The sequence below is a fragment of the Megascapheus bottae genome, chromosome 21 (genome assembly GCF_031878675.1).
Source record: "Megascapheus bottae isolate mThoBot1 chromosome 21, mThoBot2.hap1, whole genome shotgun sequence".
Lineage (NCBI taxonomy): Eukaryota > Metazoa > Chordata > Mammalia > Rodentia > Geomyidae > Megascapheus > Megascapheus bottae.
The window spans coordinates 12,773,574-12,792,738 of NC_143529.1; the positions used below are offsets into that span (position 1 = coordinate 12,773,574).

General features: G+C 38.5%; 1 protein-coding gene across 1 annotated transcript in view; it reads left to right on the top strand.

Moving 5' to 3' along the window:
- The window catches only part of Cd28 (CD28 molecule), a 105,946-nt gene extending 87,001 nt beyond the window's left edge, over positions 1–18,945 (top strand). The window contains exons 4-6 of the mRNA XM_090355213.1: positions 6,225–6,581; positions 9,759–9,880; positions 15,371–18,945. Coding sequence (XP_090211339.1) covers positions 6,225–6,581; positions 9,759–9,880; positions 15,371–15,499 — 608 coding nt within the window. The 3' untranslated portion in view covers positions 15,500–18,945. The remainder of the gene's footprint in view (positions 1–6,224; positions 6,582–9,758; positions 9,881–15,370) is intronic.
- The last annotated feature ends 220 nt before the right edge of the window (positions 18,946–19,165 follow it).

The window sequence follows — 19,165 nt, forward strand, 5'->3', positions numbered from 1 at the left end:
CTTCTTTGGTTATTTGTGTGACTTGGTTCAACAAAATTGTTTATTTGTGTTCAGTTACCTCTTATGTATAAGAAGGCATGACTTAGATTGTTTCCTTCCAACTGAGTATTATTTTTCTCAGGTGAGATTCTTTCCAAATGATGGAGAAAAATGAAATTTATCTTGATTCTGTTCTCTTTTCATGCCATTTACCTTTTACTCAATTGTATTCTCCCTTTACTCCTATTTGGACTCTTCCATCTAGTCCAGATTTGAGAGGATCTAGAACCAATCACAGAAATTACATTGAAATTTTGATGCAACAAGGTAGAGGGTAAAGAGTAATAGACTAGAAACTGTCCTGGAGGCCTGAGCTCAAATCTCAGGGGTCACTTATTTGTCCTGAAAACTCAGGCAAAACTCATTTGACATCTCCTCATTTATCAAATGAGCGTAAGGATACATGTCTTATCTCTTTACTTCACTGGTAATACAGATTGCAGATGTGAACACGAAGCCCATGTGTTTCCCACACTGTATTTGAGGCTTCCTCTTTGGAAATCTGTGCACTACCTAAACTGTGGGGAATATCCTGCCAAGGTTGGGGGGTTCTTAGATGTCAGAGCCACACCTTAGATGTCCTTTCCACTTAAGCAGAAGATTGACCTGTTTACTAAATGTGATAATTGACCTAGTTACCATAGGTGAAAAGGCAGGTAGTTGTTTTTGTCACCAACCTCCCCCTGCTCCATTCTCATGGAAACACAAGCCATTTGCAGTCTTCTAGAAGTTGGTTATATCACAGGAGTCACAGTCTATCCGTGGGAAATCATTTTAGCTTTGTTACCTTGCTCATAAGCAGCAGATAACTACCATCTCATCTCAGATCTCACTCTGTGTTAGCCTGTTGTCAGGCAGGAGTTGTGAGGGAATGAGGTTTGAGGTTACTGTTTCCTGTCTCCACACCTTTAGCTTAAGTAGCAGCAAGGAAAGGCTTTGAAAAGCAAAGCACTAAATTCATCATCAAAACAACTTGTCGATTCAGTTAAACAAATGTCCATAAGCTACTTTACAACTAACAGGTTAGCAATGTTTCTCTCTCTCTCTTTTTTTTTTTTTGCCAGTCCTGGGCTTGAGCTCAGGGCCTGAGCACTGAACTTGGACTTTCTCAAGGGTAGAGCTCTACCACTTGAGTCTTAGCATCACTCTGGCTTTTTTCTATGTATGTGGTACCAAGGGATTGAACCCGGGTCTTCGTGCATGCTAGGCAAGCACTCTACCACTAGGCCAAACTCCCGGCCCCACAATGTTTCTCTTTTAACTAGTAGGTTTGACCTAAGGAAACCTTGCCTAAGTGCTCAGAAGAAGGAAAAATCAAATAATTTGCAAGGAAAAAGCAGCTCTGCCAAGACAAAATAGTCTATGAAGCATGTTTTCTATTCCAAATATATGGAAAATAAAAAATGAATCAAATGGTAGTGAGGAGATGTTAAATATTCCTCTAGTATCTTCTCTATCTAGCTATATATGCCCTTAAATTATACAATTAGTCCTTAAATTATAAAAGTATTATGGATTCGCAGAAACTCCAAGAACCAAATACATATGCATTCCAATTGTTATATATTGCAGTAGTCAGTTACTTTGATTTTTATCAGAGGGATACATAGTTTAACATGTGGTCTCTCTCTCTCTCTCTCTCTCTCTCTCTCTCTCTCTCTCTCTCTCTCGCTCTCTCTCTCTCTCCTCCCTCCCTCCCTCCCTCCCTCCCTCCCTCCCTCCCTCTCTCCCTCCCTCCCTCCCTCCCTCTCTCTCTCTCTCTCTCTCTTTGGTCAATCATGGGGCTTAAACTCTGAGCCCAGGTGCTGTCTCTGGGGAATTCAGCTCAAGGCTAGTGCTCTACCTGTTGAGCTACAATGTCACTTCCACCTGCATTCTTTTTTAAGCGAAAAATAGAAGTCAGAATGGTTATATAGTCTTGAAATCACAATGATCACATGTATTCAATATTAGAGATTGTTATCTTTTTGTCTACCAGCCAAAGTAAATTTCTTTCATTTAATGCCTCTTAAAGTTACATATGGATATGGAAGTCCTATGACAAAATTTCTTGCTTCAACTTTTCTTGACTATTGACATGGACCAAGGTGAGATCAAATGTTATATGGATACAAATATTTAAAAAAAAACAAAAATAAGAGGTATATGGTGGTACATCCTATCATCCTAGCATTCAGGAGATAGAGGCTGGGGACTGAAAGTTCAAGGGCAGACTGAATTACATAGTGAGATCATGTCATTAACTAACCCCAAACACACAGCAAGAGATTTTATCAGTCAACCCAGAACTCAGCTTCATTTCTAAACTAGGAAACTGTAAGCCACATACTAGCATCAAGCAAGCAAAATATTTCAAGTACAGTACCTCTGTTTAAGGGTCAGCAAATTTAAGTATTAGCATTGACGTAGAGGAGAGAGGATAAACACTGACATACATAGCTGTCAGTAGAAATGTTGAAGTTGGAGTGCTATCTACTTAATAATTACTTAAGGAGTTCCTGTTACTCTCACAGTATTCTGTAAAGAAGTGTAACATATGGTGCTTGGGGAGAAGATACTTGCAAGATAGACTTATAGACAACGCACATGAGTGAGAAAAAGAAAACCATACTGAACCTACTAGCTACTCAGGAGGCTGAGATCTGAGGATCAAGGTTCAAAGCCAACCAGGACACCAAAGGACCTGCGACTCTTATCTCCAATTAATCTCTAGAAAACGGGAAGTGGGGCTTGACTCAAGGGTAGGGTGATAGCCTTGAGCTGAAGAGCTCTGAGGTAGCTCTCAGGCTGAGTTCAAGCCCCATGACCCACCAAAAAAAAAGAAAGAAAAGAAAGAAAGAAAGAAAATGGAGTTGGAAAATCCATGGTTGCCTATGAATTTGAGAATAAGATTGGTTTCATATATAAGGTGGATGCTTCATAAACTTGACTGTAATTTAGAATTACAGAGGAAATATTAGAAATACTGATGCCAACTTGGGTACCAGTGGCTCATGTCTGTAATCCTAGCTACTCAGGAGGCTGAAGTTTGAGGGTTAAACTTGAAGCCAACCTGGGCAGGACAGTCTGTGAGACTCTTAACTCCAATTAACCAGCAAAAAGCCAGAAGTAGAGGTGTGACTCAAGTGTGGTTGCAAAGTGCCATCCTTGAGTGAAAAAGCCATATTAGAGCACAAAATCCTGAGTTCAAGTCCCACTACTGGCACAAAATAAAGAGGAGAGAGAGAGAAAGAGAGAGAGAGAGAGAGAGAGAGAGAGAGAGAGAGAGAGAGAGAGAGAGAGAGAGAGAGAGAGAGAGAGAGAGAGAGAGAGAGAGGGTGAAAGAGAGGTAAGGAGGGAGGGAAAGAGGGAGGAAGGAAAGAAAGAAGGAAGGAAGGAAGGAAGGAAGGAAGGACAGAATGATGCTTCGATCATACCCAGAGACTCTTAATTAACTCTCCTGCCACTCATGGGTTTTTAAAAGTTTCTCCAGTGATTCTAAGAGGTGGTAAGGTTGAGACCTCTGACCAATTTAGCTTTCAGAATCAATTGAATATTAGAATCAATAGGAGAAATGTTTTGAAACAAAGCCAAAAGCAATACAGAAAATAGTTTCAAACCACATGGAATCTGTTAAGAAAATTGTTTCAAAAATGTAAAAGTGCTAGTCATACAGCAATAAAAACACAGTTTGGTTCACAATGAAGAAATGATTACAGTAGGCATTCTTTTTGGAAGTGTTCACAAACAACGTCATTCATCACTACAGAGATGCAAATCAAGTCATGAAGAGATAGCGCTTACTACACTTGAATGTGGCTTTAAGAAAAGAGAGGCAATAGCAAGTGTTGGCAAGAATGTAGAGAAAATGGAACCTGGGTAGAATGCTGGTGGGGATATGAATGGAATAATTGTTGGGAAAACATTTGGGCAAGTCCTCCAAAAATTGGACAGAAAATTATCCTATGACTCAGCAATTCCACTACTGGTATACACATAAGAGACAACACACACACACACACACACACACACACACACACACACACACACACAAACATACACACACACCTTACACACTGGTCTTATTCACAATAGTCTAAAAGTAATGAATGGAAATCCAAAATGTGGTATATTCACATAGTGGGATGTTGTTTGTCCATTAAAAGCAATAGAATTCTGATACATATTACACTTTGGATAAGCTTTGAAAACATTTTGCTACAAAACCATGTACAAAAGGCTGCATATTATATGATTCTATTGATATCAAGTGTCTTCAGTAGGAAAATACACAGAAATAGAACAGGCAAATTGAGTAGACTGCACAGAAAGGAGATTACTTGCCTCCAGAAGTTAAAAGAGGGAAAAGGATAGGGAATGACTTAATGAATAGGAAATTCCCTTTTGTGGAAATAGAAATGTCTTGTAATCACATGGTAGTGATCCACTCACAATTTTGTGAATTGACTATTTAAAAAAGCCCATTGAACTGAACACTTAAACACCACACAACACACTCAACACACACAGCACAACATCACCCACCAGCCTTAGCTTACACTAATTAAGTCAGAATTTATGGGAATGGGAGAATGTGGACGTAAGTTTTCTCTCTAAAATTTCTAATGTTTATGTATATAATACTATTGTACATTATGACACAAAGCTAGTAATTGGGTTTTATGCCTTCTGCTCAAGCAAAATAAAATTTCAGAATGCACGAATTTAAGACCAGGTTAGAGGAGAGCATGACCAAAGAGGTGGCACTGATTGAGATGCATTGTACATATAAATTGGCATGCTAATCCAAACCCCTTTGTACAACTATTTAAAAATAAAAATGACTTTAAAGCAAATAAAACTAGGTTAAATGATAAATGTCATTGCAATGGATTCTGATTCTATTTGGCTTTTCAAGCATGAGGGTGGGTGTTCCTTGAAGTAATCTTTTTTTGAAAAAGACAAAGCAATGACTACTAACTAGAAACCTCCCTAAACAATAGCAAGAACTTCTTTGTTTGTATGGAGATTTAAATTGAAGACAAAATTGCTATTTGTTTGCTTCTGAAGAGTTGAGACTCAAACCCCTGTGGGTCCTTTGGTTGCAAAATTGACTCCTGATGGTTCTCCTAAGAGTTCCTTAGGTGGAGTGGGGACTTGAGTATTTATTTCTGGTTCTACTCATTATTTCTTCAGTGACTTTAGACAAATTGTGTGATATGTCAGCCTCTGAAGTCATTTTTTACAAGAAGGAATATATTTTCATGAGGTAGCAATAGGGATAAACTGTGAAACAATGGCAATGTTTTTTTTTAATATAGAATTGATAACAGAGTTGCATTTCCTTTGCTTTAAAAGGGAGACACTGATGCTTTGCTCTTTTATCTTGGTATCATGAAGGTAGAAGATGATGATCTGAGACAGCTCTTGCTAGACTCATTATCCTCTGAGACTGAAAGGATCATCTATACCATACTCTCAAGGATGCTGCTGTCTGAATTTGTTATGGGAATAAGAGGGCCCAACTTACTTACTGGGTTACAAACTCTTACCTCTTGATCCTACTCTTGTAACGTCCAATCATCAAAGTCAGAACGTTTCAAAACTTTTAAATTCATTCATAACCGCCTGCCTCACAAATTAAAAACAAAATCATTTGTACATCTGGGTCAGACTTCCAAGGATATCCAAGGCCAGATGTGGCCTTTGTCTCAGGCTTTCTCTGGGTGCATGTGTTCAGGGGAATGGAGACAGGAGTTGAATCAGTGGCATTGGCAGAAAGGACAGTTGGACGAGATGGCTGTCAGGAGCAAAGATGAGTGCTTTCAGTTTATTCTCCATCCCTCACTGCTAACAGAGGCCTTATTTTACTTTCCAGGTAGCATATGCTCCATGGTCCATTCTAAAAAAGACAACTACACGATCAAAATGTGAATGTTTCAAATATTGGGTACAACGTAACACTCCAAGAGATAGTATATCTTTTTAATTTTTCTTTTTATTTATTTATTTTATTTTTTATTGTTGGGGTAACATATAGAGGGGATACAGTTACATTTCCCGGGGAGACAGTATATGTTTATCTGCCAAGAGAAAGCCTTTGTTGGGAGAGCTATTTATTTGATTCATTCATTCAACTATTTTTTTTAAAAGAACATCTAGAAAAATTTTCTGGTTCTAAATGCATGATTTATTTTTTCCTCTAGAAAATAAGATTTTGGTGAAGCAGTCGCCCTTGCTTGTGGTAGATGACAATGAGGTCAACCTGAGCTGCAAGTACACCTACAATCTCTTCTCCAAGGAGTTGCGAGCATCCCTGTATAAGGGTCTGGACAATGCTGTGGAAGTCTGTGTTGTGAATGGGAATTTTTCCCATCAGCTTCAGTTTCACTCCAATACTGGGTTTAACTGTGATGGGAATTTGAGCAATGAAACAGTGACTTTCTACCTCCGCAATTTATATGTCAACCAAACAGATATTTACTTCTGCAAGATTGAGGTCATGTATCCTCCTCCTTACCTCGACAATGAGAGGAGCAACGGGACCATTATCCACATTAAAGGTAATGTGTGAAGTCTACTCCTGCACCACCCTGAAGCAATGGTGACCTGTAAACTAGGCAGCAATCACACTAGGCAGTGTGATCGATGTTAATAAAGATCAGTCATGTTCTTTTTTGTAAAAAAATTTTTTTACTTTAGAAAATATTGAATTAATATCATCCATATCTTTATTTTCCTTGTTGGTAGATGGGAGATGAAGTTATGGTGCACAGGAAAGATCCCATAAAAGATTTTCAATTTGAGAGGACCATGGCAGGAAATAAAAATACAATGTAGGCCTGGGTGTCTTCTAAGAAGCAGCTGAGTGGCATTGGTCAAGGCTCAGGAAGAATGGGTTCCATTTCAAATGAATTGTCTCTTTGTGCTTCATGGTGTTTCTCAGCTCAGTGCTTTTCCATTTCTCCAAACATGCAAAGGATGACTAACAGCTAGGACAGAGGATATGATGATATGCAATTAGATAGCAAACAACTCTTTATTTGGGGTACACTATTGGACAATGCTTCATGTCCCCAAGCTCACTATTGTCAAACAATCAAACAAGGAATATTAATAATTAGCATGAATAAGAGTAATATGAATAATAATCAATATGAATAATTAATATGATCAATTGACAACTATCATATTCATGAATCAGTGGAAATAAGTCCACTGAGCTTACATTGATGTTAAATAAGTCTCTTCAAACATTGGGGAGAAAAATGGTAAGATTCCCAAGCTCAGAAGAATGCAGTTTATTGGTATCAACACACCAATATAAAAGAGGACATCACATAGTCACAAACATAATAGCTGTCCTTCTCTTTCTTTCTTCCTTTCTTTTCCTTTTTTTTTTTTTTTGTGGGTGGGTCATGTTGCTTGAACTCAGCTTGGGTACTGTCCCTGAGCTGTTCAGCTCAAAGCTACCACCCTACCCTTGAGCCAAGCCCCACTTTGCATTTTCTAGGGGTTAATTGGAGATAAGAGTCTCAGGTCCTTTTTGTGTCTGGGCTGGCTTTGAACCTTGATCCTCAGATCTCAGCCTCCTGAGAAGCTAGGATTAGAGGCATGAGCCACCGTGCCTGGGTTTAGCTTTCTTTTTCTACAGAATGCTAAACAAGAAGATATATGCTCATTATTACTGGTACAATTCCTATAAATGCTTGTTCTCCTATCCTGAAACAGAGATCTACTGGAAAAAAATTAAATACTGAACCATTAACATAATATAACCATTAACATAATATGTCAGAGTAGTTTTGTGTTCTGGCAAAATAGAGACAATTAATATGAGAATGTTACTAAATCTCATTTAATTTTCTAATATCAATAATGCCTAAGCAGAGACAGACACAGTGAGTCATGTCTGTAATTCCAGCTACTCAGTTGGCAGAGATCAAGAGGATTGAAGCCTGAGTTAAACCTGGCAAAAAGTTAGTGAGACCTTATCCCCGTATCAACAAACAAGCTATGAATGGTGGCATATGTCTATAATATCAGCTACACAGGAGGCATAAATAGGAAAATTTCAGTCCAAGGCTCTAAGGCAAAAAGTGTGAGACTATTCAAAAATATTACTAAAGCAAAAAGGGCTCAGGGTGATTCAAAAGGTAGAGTATTTGCCTAGTGAATATACGCTCTGAGTTCAATTCTTAGTACTGCCAGAACAAACTAAAAGAAGTCTATACATCATATTTTGGCTTAAAAAGGACATTTTATTTATTTATTTGTTTATTTATTTATTTTTGTTGGTCGTGGGGCTTGAACTCTGGGCCTGGGTGTTGTCCCTGAGCGCTTCAGCTCAAGGCGACCACCTTACCCAGAAGCCACAGCACCACTTCCAGTTTTCTAGTGATTAATTGGAGATAAGAATCTCGTGAACTTTAGTGCCCGGCTGGTTTTGAACTGAGATCCTCATATGTCAGCCTCCTGAGTAGCTAGAATTACAGCATGAGCGACCACGCCCAGCTTAAAAAGGACATTTTAAAATCTCAGAATTTATGCATATAAATGCCCAAATCCTTTGTATAACTACTTATATAGCATATTATTATATATAATATATAATATGATATAAGAATATATAACACGATTATAAATAACTACTTATATAACATATTATAATACATTATGTATAAGAATATATAACATAATTATATATAATATGTCACCCTAATACATTAATATACATTTTATACTGTATATTTATGCATATTATATTTTCATACTATATGTATTTTATGTAATATATATACTAATATATATGATGTATCATATATGTATATAATATACACATTGATTTTATATATAAAATATATGAATATGCACATATACACAAATATGTACATATATTAATGATCCTGGGCTCAATATGTAACTGCATATGACATTTTCTCAGTATGTATCTGCATATGACAAATCCAAATGAGTTCAAAAAGATGTCTAGGCTCAATCTTTAGATTTCGATGTAATTGATAGGGGTTGGGAAAGGGGCATTTAATATTCATATACGATCAAAATTCTTCAAATAATGTGCAGCCAGGATTAAAAATGTTTGGAATAGCCAGTGCTGGTGGCTCGTGCCTTTAATCCTAACTACTCTGGAGGCTGAGATCTGAGGATCATGGCTCAAAGCCAACCTGGGCACTGACAAACCCATGAGACTCCTAACTCCAATTAACTACCCCAAAAAGCAAAAAGTGGAGCTGTAGCTCAATGGTAGAGTATTAGCCTTGGGCAAAAAGTGCTCAGACAGGGATCAGGCTTTGAGTTCAAGCTCAAGAACTGGCATATATACACAAACACACAAAAATGACATTTATGCTCTGATTACTAGCCCACTATTTTGACTGCTATACTATGCTGGTTTTCTTATGGTTTGAAAATATGTATATCATTTTATTTACTTCAAAAAGGAAGCTTAGGTCTAGATGATTGGTCATGTTAGAATGAGGCTGAGTCGAAGCCCTTAGAATCACATAGTGGATTGAGCAAAGTCAAATCACAAGTAGTAGTTTTTCAACTTTTCTTGCAAACTGTCTAGGCCAGGGTCCACGGGAGAGTTGGGAAAATCCCAACAAGCAAGTCCCTATAGGAGCAGCAACTGAGTTTCATGTCTTTCATGCTCTTCTCTCAGTGAAGTGCACTTCAGTTCTATTCCCATATTGTTAGATCCATTTTGTTCTGTCTTCCAGAGAAACATCGATGTCCTGATCACCAGCCTTCTGAGCCTAAGCCCTTTTGGGTATTGGTGGTGGTTGATGTAATCCTGGCTTTCTACAGCTTTCTAGTAACTGTGGCCCTTTGTGTTTTCTGGGTAAGTGAAGCAACACATTTCCCCACTGCACTCTCCATCTGAACATATCAAGAAGCTTCTCTGTTTACTCTAGCCTTGATGGGTATGAGGGACAGCCCTAGATTCCATCATGCTGTGCTATTATCTCCTTAGCTCCTTCTTCTCTCCTCCCTCCCCTCCCCTCTCACCTCTCTTCCCTCCCTCCTCCTCCTTTCTCATCCTCATCATCTTTGTCTTCTCCATCTCTTTTTCTTTTCTTGCTCCCTTCCTCCTCCACCTCTATTACCTCCTCCTTTTCTTCCTCCTCCTCATTATTATACAAGAGCCCTTCAGTCTTAGATCATCTTAATCATTTTGTCCTCTTATTACATTTGCTTCTTAATTATTTCTTCTGTGTTTTCTGTAGTAACATAGAAAGCAGGGAACAAAAAGAGTTCTTGTCCCTGGAAGTTCTGCTTTTGTTATTGTTGTTACTATTTTTTTTTTAAATTACAGTTTACTTCAGATATTTGGTGACTGACTTAATGCTACAAACAACAGCTTTTATGCCTTTATACATTCATTCCCTTTAACCTAGATGTATAATGAATATTTTATACATCTGTCCTCTAATACAGAAAGCAGAAGAGTTATAGAGACAGAGTAATAATATTACTTTAAACCTTTCACTAGGTGCTTACCTTTCCCAATGATATTTATTCTCTATGTTGCTTTCTGTTTCCATGAAAAAGGAAATGAGAAGCATTTCTTGGAAGGATTGTCCTCCAAACTCCCTGAGACTGCATTTCATAAGCTTTCCTGGCTTTTAAAGTATACTTTTGCTCTACAAAAGTCCTGGTTTATAGGATTATTTTTCTTTCAACACTTTGAAAGTAGCATTTTTGTTAGTACAAAAAGTAAAACTCTTCATACTGGTATCCTCCTGGGAATTTTCCCAATTCACCCTTTGCAAGTTGCCCAATCCTTATGGGAAAAGGGGACTCTAATATAGCAAAGTAGCCCAAGTTCTGCCTCTGATGTTAGTTTGCATCTTGGGTGGGTCATATTATAGATATCTTTCAGGTCTGTGGCAGTTGTTATTGATTTTAGAATTTTTAGCATTCTTAGTTGGCATTTTTTTCCCTTCTAGTCTGTGGCCATTGAATTTTTATGCCTGTTTCCAGTCCTCTCATTGAGAATCTCAGCTTCTTAATCTAATGACCAGATGTAACAGTCCCTTGAGAGCCAAATGCTGCTCTGAGAGAGGCTGGCCTGGGCCTAAGAAATTGACTAGCTTTGTGAGAAATAGTTTGGAAACAGCTTTAACTTTCAGTGGCCAAATGAGTACTTTCCATCATTTAGAAATTATGGTAAATAGATGTTCAAATAGTAGTTTCCAAAATGAGGCGCTAATTTCCTGAGTGACTACAATCACAAGGAAAAAACAAACACAGTTTCTCACTTTTAATGAATTGAAGCAATTAACTTTCAAATCAGCATACATCATAGATACTATGAGCAGTTTCTTTGGCAGTCCTATTAAGTGCTAATAAAGTTCATCTTGTTTATCTTGAAACAAACTTACTTTGGTTTTATTAGATCTCCCAGACTCCTGTTGAGTTTTGCAATCTCAGTGGCATGTCTCCTCATCTGTAGCCTCTTATAGTCAAACCAGATTATCTAATAAGAAAACCCTTTACGTGAATCTCAAACTTACTTCTGTGTACTGTCTAACTAATGGGTACAAACAGAACTATATCTATATTTCACAGTAGAAAGTGGCATTTTGGTCTTGGGCCATCATTTCCGGCTGCAGTTCTCTAAGTGACGAAGACCTTGATGAACTAGGCATCTAGGCCAGGAGGGATCCCTAGTGTTTAGCTACTTCCTCGGTCATTTACTGGGCTCCTATTTTTGGCTAGTCTGCAGTGCCTTGGTGAAAGTTGCTATTTTCTGTCACTTCCTGAGGGCCCAAGAGGTGCTACTGTAGCCTGTTCTAGGCTGAGTGGGTTTCTGGGAACAGCTGCAGATTCTATCTCAGTTCTTGACCCGAGGTTGACATTGGAATAAATTAAAAAACCTTCTCCTGCTCAGGCTGGGATGGACTAGCAGCTGCTACTCTCACTCACTTCTCCTTTCACCCAGCTGAGTAACGAACCTCTTTCCCTTGCAGTCTTTTACAATCATGATCATAAAAGGAACTTTTGAAAAATCATGCTCTTCTCTACAGCATGACAATTGCAATGTGGAAGATGCCTTTAAATCCAGCACATTCTTGGAGACCATTTGTTTCTGCATTTTGAGGGGAGCAGAGGTGGGGAAGGGATTGAGGTTTGAACAGAGGATCTCACATTTGCTAGACTGGCACTCTACTACTTGAACCATAACTTCCAGCCCTGGTTTTAGCTGGTTATTTGGGAGATGGAGTCTCACAGACTTCTCTGCTGTGGCTGGCTTCGCACTATGATCCTCCAGATCTCAGTCTCTTGGGTAGCTAGGATGATTGACAAGAGCCATGGGTGTTAGACTTATAGATTTTTTTTTTAATGGGCCGGGTGCAGTGGCTCTCACCTGTAATCCTACCTATTCAGGAGGCTGAGATCTGAGAATAAAGGTTCAAAGCCAGCATGGACACAAAAGAATCTGAGACCTCTTATCTCCAATTAACCTCTAGAAAATGGGAAGTGGGGCTTGGCTCAAGGGTAGGGCAATAGCCTTCAGCTGGAGAGCTCAGGGACAGTGCCCAGACCAAGAACAAGCCCCACGACACTCCCCACACACACACACACAATGTCTTGTATATGTTCTGTGTATTGCTGTTAACTCCCAGAAAAAAAAAGTGAATTAGGCAGAATAGAGGGAAGGGCAAAGGAGAAGTGTCTCGAGGGAGGAGTGTGCCCTCTGGCACGGACACACAGGCCCATGGGGTACCCTGGGCACAGGTGTGTGCATATGTTGGATGCTCATTTCCGCCTAATGTTATTTCCATCCTAATGTTGCATTTAGACTCTGGATGATATGACCAAATTTACTTAGTGGTAAGACTGTGAGGGTAAGATGGGAGCTGACTGCAGATCTTTCATCAACTTTGGGTGTAATTTGGGGGTCTCAACAAGAAGACATCTTTACTGGTGCCTCCTTATGTACTATATTTTTTTTTCCTTGTCCAGAGACAAAGACTGTTAGTTGGGGATTTGGTAAAGAGATATCTAAAGATTAGAGTAAGTACTAAAAATGATTCCTGGGTTATCGGCAGCAGCCTTCACTGCTTATTTGGGGCAAGCATTTCATTGGCTTAACATTGCTCTAGTGTAACTTTATGCCCAAGAGACTCCTAGACTTTTATTTATAGAAATGATGTAGAACCAAGCTATTTGAAGAATATAGCATGCTTAGCTTTCACGTGTACTTCTATCTGAACAAACTTTCCAATTATTTTTGCTAGTTTTTCTTCTTAGTACCAGGTAGATATGTGAACTGTCATCTCATTGGCTAAAGCTGAATTTATACCCATCTCTTTCAAATTTACTTCACCTAGTGTTGTGCTTGTCTTCCAATCAACCTAGGCTCCAACCTCAAATACCTTTTACTATAAGTAATGAGGAGCCAGACAGTGTAGTAATATGGATTCCGATTGGTGACATATCCCTTGCTTTTCTGTCACCCCATTTTTTTATGGTCAGAGTACTTAGATGAGTATTTTCTAATCATGGCACTATTGGTGATTTTGGTTAGGCAAGTTGTCATTGTAGGAGTTGCCCTGTGCATAGTAGGTTGTTTACTAGCATCTCTGGCCACTATTCTGTACATGTTGGTAACGTCCCTTCCTATTATAACAAATAGAAATGTCATTGGACCTTGTCAAATGTCTTTTGGAACAAGGGGCACCTGGGATTGAGCTGTCAAGGTTGAGACTTAGGAGTTCTGACTTGGGCTACTGTGTTTATAGGAGTGTCATTTATTGATATGAGAAACATAAGGAAGAAATCAATTTAGGGGTCTTGACCTTCATTTGGGGCCTGTTAGGTGTAGCATATTTTTGAAATCCAGTCCAGACATAAACATTCAGATGAGTAGGTGGCAACTGGAGCTGAGAATGAGAATGAGAATTACCTAAGGAGAGAGAACTGAGTGACTAGATGGGAAGGCTAAATACAAAAGGGGAGAAATTCTAACACTGAATGGCAGGAGAAGAATGAGCCCAAGGGAAACAGGGAAAGAGTAACAGAGAGGTAGGATGAAACTGCACCATCACAGAAGGTAAATAAGAAGAGTATTATAAAAAAGGAATGAGTAATCAATACTAGCTCTCCTCGGTATCTCCTGGGATTGGTTCTGAAGCCTCTTCAAGTACCAAACCATTGAGAGGTGCTCAGGTGTCTTATAAACATGCCTAGATTACTTATCCTATCTAGTACAATATATATGCTATGTAGGAAACTCTATTGTTCAAGGAATAATAACAAGAATATTGTTTTGAATAGTTCCTGTGTTACTGAGTCCATAAAGAGCTTACGATAGGGAGGACTAATGTAGAATGGTGCGGAGAGTTTAAAAAAATTAGTAGTTTCCAAATCGTGTAGTCTTTTGACAAGGAAGGTGTGAAGACTCAACTAGGAGTGCATAGAAATGAGGACAGGGCTAAAGTCATTCACTCTTGTAGTTATTCAGACTTGGATGTCGGCTATGCCCCATGTATGGTTGCATGCATCATGCCTCTGTGTCTAGAAATAGACAATGCTTTCCATGGTAGAGAACTGTGAATCCAGATATTCAAATACATTTCTACTTTTATAAATTTTGTGGATGTTTTGTCACAATATAAATCATGTCATCACATTAATCCAGAAATGATACTCCTAGCTCACAGTTACAGCCCCTGGTCAAAAGCTTTGCCAAGATTCATGGTGAGCTTAACCCCTGCTCCACATTCATTTTGACTTTTAATTCCTATTCCGGATAGAAATTTAGTCAGAGGGAACTGAACCTGGGAAATAACGGTGAGTACATTATTGTCTCTGTAAAACTCTGTATACGCAAGTAAAGAAGATGTAACTAGTTGTCTAGAACTGTAAATCCCCATTAATTTGGTTCTCCTGGTTGTGAACTTATGATAATCCCAGACTCTGGAGGAGCTGAAGGTCTTTTTCTAATTAATTATAGGAAACATGTTACATAAATGACTAATGTAAGGAAATTGTAATGCGACCACTTAGCTTATTTTGAATAGGAAAGGCTTTCAAATAGTATTTAAATATCAACAGATAAACATTTGCAATTCGGGCCAAGTGATGCATTGAGATGCACATTTTCTTTTTTATTAAAAATATTTCCTTTGGTTGGGATTTTGCAAGTTCATGTTGAAGAACGGATAGATTCGAGTAGTCCTTATCCTTGTGCATGGTACTCCAGAAACGCTAACGTTCAGGATCACAGGAAGTAGATGTCTTGAATAGATGTGCCCAAGTCTTACAAGTCCTCCTTTGGCATCTTCCCCATGTCCTTCCCTGTTGACATGTCTCTTTTCTGCAGATGAATAGCAAAACCACCAGGCTCCTTCAGAGTGACTACATGAACATGACCCCCCGGAGGCCCGGCCCCACCCGCAGGCATTACCAGCCCTACGCTCCAACGAGAGACTTTGCAGCATACCGCCCCTGACAGGGACGCCTATCCAGAAGCCAGTTGGCTGGCACCCCTCCAACTACTCAACACCACTGCTCTGGATAGGAAAGCAACGCCTCATTTTCAGCCAGCCACTTCAGGCCCCTGTTAGGCCGCCAAGCCAATTGTGCTTGAACATCTAGACTATATATTGAGTATCTTGACACTCGGCAATGAAGTTAAATTCCTGTGACAGGCTAAGTCTTGCAATATCATGGCCCCAATTCCAACGTATCAGCATCTATTTATTGACTTGATCCAGAAGTTAGAGAAGTCAACAAAAAAGTGTGTGGATTCTTTTAGCTTTGAATTCTACTTCTAGACTACCAGGGGGAGACAAGTTTCTTCCATGTTTGTCTTTCCATCTCAGTCCAGTGAAATATGATATTCAAAGACACTTTGGATGGAAAAGAAAGGGTTGAAAATAATTTCCTTTGGTTAAATATGTATTCAGGGTAGGGATAGTTTAAACTGAGGGAGGAAATAGTGTTACTGAACAGTTTAAAACTGTTAAAACACTTTCCTCCTTACAAAATGAGCCACTTCGTTCTTATTTAATGCAAATCTTCCTGTTAGAACAATGTGGACATTAATGAATTCTGACCACAGGTAGACAGTTTAAGTAACAGAATTCCCTCAAAACATAGGTAGACTTACTTTCTTTGTTCCCAATGATGGGAATTTAAATGTTCACATCATGACTTAAGAAGAATTGAAGAACTCTTTCACACACAGAAGAATGTGTCCAAAAGTAAGCTCACATTATGTCCAAATGATTTGAATAGTAGGAAGGGTTATTTGTTCAGCAAGCAAATTCTGGTCACACCATATGTGTTTCAGCTTTGCAAGTTGTTCTCTGTGCGGAGGTCTGGAGTGGAGTGCTAAAAGAATACCCATAAGAGGAGAGATGATACTGTGAAAGGGGAATGTTAGTATCCATTAAGGTTCAAGAGATGGATTCCAATAAATTTCCTTTGAAAAAGGGAATGAGGCAATTCTTGCCATGTACTAAACAAATGGTCAGCCTCAAGTGGACAGTTTCCTGAAGGCACCAAATAGAAGAACCCTTGGTGTAAGAGTTCCTTTATAGACACTTTCAACACTCTAGAATCCTGCGGCTTCAGTTGTCCATGTATCCTGGAGATCCATTGAGATGGAAAAGGATTTTGGAGTGTATCTTTTGAGACAATGTCAGCGTTCTCTGAAAAGATCTGATCTTGGAATGACTATGGATATTACTCTGCTTCCAATTTGGGTTAACTGAAATCTATCGAAGGACCTTGAAGAATAGCTGTACTGCCACTGATATCATTTTCTCAGTACTTTGGTTTATGTATGTGCTAGAGGAGCCTGTGTTTTAGAGGCAGAGAGAAGTGCTTCAAATCCCATCCTCATCTGAATAGTCTCAAGTCACTGCTCAACTTCCACTAAGACCCTTCAATTGTAAAATGACATATGATCACAAATCTCTGTCCTTGTATTATATTGTCCATGGGGATGTGGCTGCTGCCATGACAGTCAAGGCCTTGCTGTCAAGATGCCATCCTATCTTTATTCTCGATCCATAATAATAGCTCTTGTTGTTATTATTGTCATATTGGTAAATTACATCTAGAAGCTGAACTGGACAATGATCTAAGAAAGTAGGTAATCTATAACATATTTAAGCCCAAATTTATGAGGTGCTGTCAAATGAGAACCTCAAAATCCTCAATTTTTCTATTTTTTGAAATATTGTATCTTGTAATGAAATGGAGGATATTTCTTCCCCCGCTTATTTTTTGTATATAAAGAAGCCTTTATTTTTTTTCTAATGTGGAAAGCAGGGGAGGCTTAGGAATCTTGTGATTCTGACAGAAAATATTGTACTCTGATTTTTAAATGCTCTTCCATTTTATATATTTAATCCAGAGAAGGTAAAGTTCAATAGTACTTGTTTGATGGACTGTTGACTTTACATGTGCACTTGTGTTTAGGGTACACAGAATTCTTCAATCCAAGTTACCTGTTTATATATTAAAACTGATAGAGTTGGAGAATTTATAGAAAGGACAGTAGCAAAAAAATGCATTTTTTGTGAACATGGAAAGATTTGATCTTTGGTAATAAATGGTTTTGTTTTCTAACTGGAAATATAGGTTTACTAAAGATGAATCACACTTGAGATTTTTCTTACTCATGCTGAACAGAACCAAAGTAGTGTTATGTAGGGAAGTTCATTTTCACTATTAGTGTGAACCAAGAAAAGGTTGAAAAACAGGTTGGAGTACTGCTTTTTGCAGTTTCAGATATGATAATTGTGAAGAAAACAGTATCATTTGCTGTTATTATTGTAAGAGTCTATAATTCATGTTATTTCTGTAATTTTTGATTTAGGGGTTGAGCATGTCAACCTATACACACAAACTGTCCATTATATTTTCTGTGCCTAGTGCCAAAATTACCACAGTATCATGTACTTGCTTTTATTTTTGTGTTTAAAAACATTGTCTTCAGGGAATGTATACTTTCTGGCTTAGCCAATATCCCCACTTAGATCAGGTTTTCATATAATAATTTCACTTCAAGGAAGGTTCACTTCTGGTTTATTTGGCTGTCTTCTGTCATGGTTTCTCACGGGACCAATAGTTTCCCTCACTGAGGGCTCAAGCTGGAATTACTGTATATTCTGTGTGATGTCGTTGCCCTGTGAGAAAACTCCAAAGTTCAGTGTTGAATCAGCTAGATACCTGTCATCATGAATATTGGAATGGATTTGTTGATTATTAAATTATGCTGTCCCTCTTCATCCCAGCCTTTTTGCATTGTCAGATGGGAATTTCATCAGCCTTAGCAAATGATTCCATGCTACTAAATTCAATTACATGCTGGAGGTTGGAGATGATAACAGTAATGGATGCAGAACCAACAGCACTGCCATAGGCCTGCTATGAATCTAGGTCAAGGAGAGTAACATAGCTTCTCTCAAGATGTGGGTTCAGTGAGTCTTGTATCTGCAAGGCCATTTGAGGCTCAGGGAAACCCTCTTTGCCTCACTGTCTGTCTCTCTCTACCTCTCTGTCTCTGTCTCTCGCCTTCCCCTCTCTACATTTATGTATATGTTTTTGACATATTCCTCTTCAGATATCTCAGGCATGTTCTTACCTTAATGCCTTCACACACCGTAGTTTTCTAGTAGGTTTCTACCTATCTACCTGACTGAGACCTGAAGGTCACCTGAAGTGTCACCTTCTACCCTAGGTAATCCCCTGTACACACACCCTGCCTACTTTCTTGCATATTTGTCTCCATACTGTTTTGTCTTCTTTTGCACTAGCCATTTTATTGGTTTGTTTATTGCTTCCCTCCCCCAAAGTAGACTGTAAGCTGCATAAGGGAAAGGATTTCATCTGTTTTGTTTATTGCCTGGCATGCAATAAATATTTATTGACTAATAAAATGAATTTCATATGGTGTTTATGAATTAATGGTTCAACTAAATGGTCTAATCACACTCTGAGAAGTGAGACAATTCACATTATTAAAGCCATATTTATTAGATAAATAGGCAAAGCATACACAGTTAAGTGTGGTGAAAAAATCTAATGGATATGTTACCTACATTTTAAAAATTGTTGAGCAGTCTGGAAAGCTAATACTAGTAGAAAGAATGATTCTAAAATG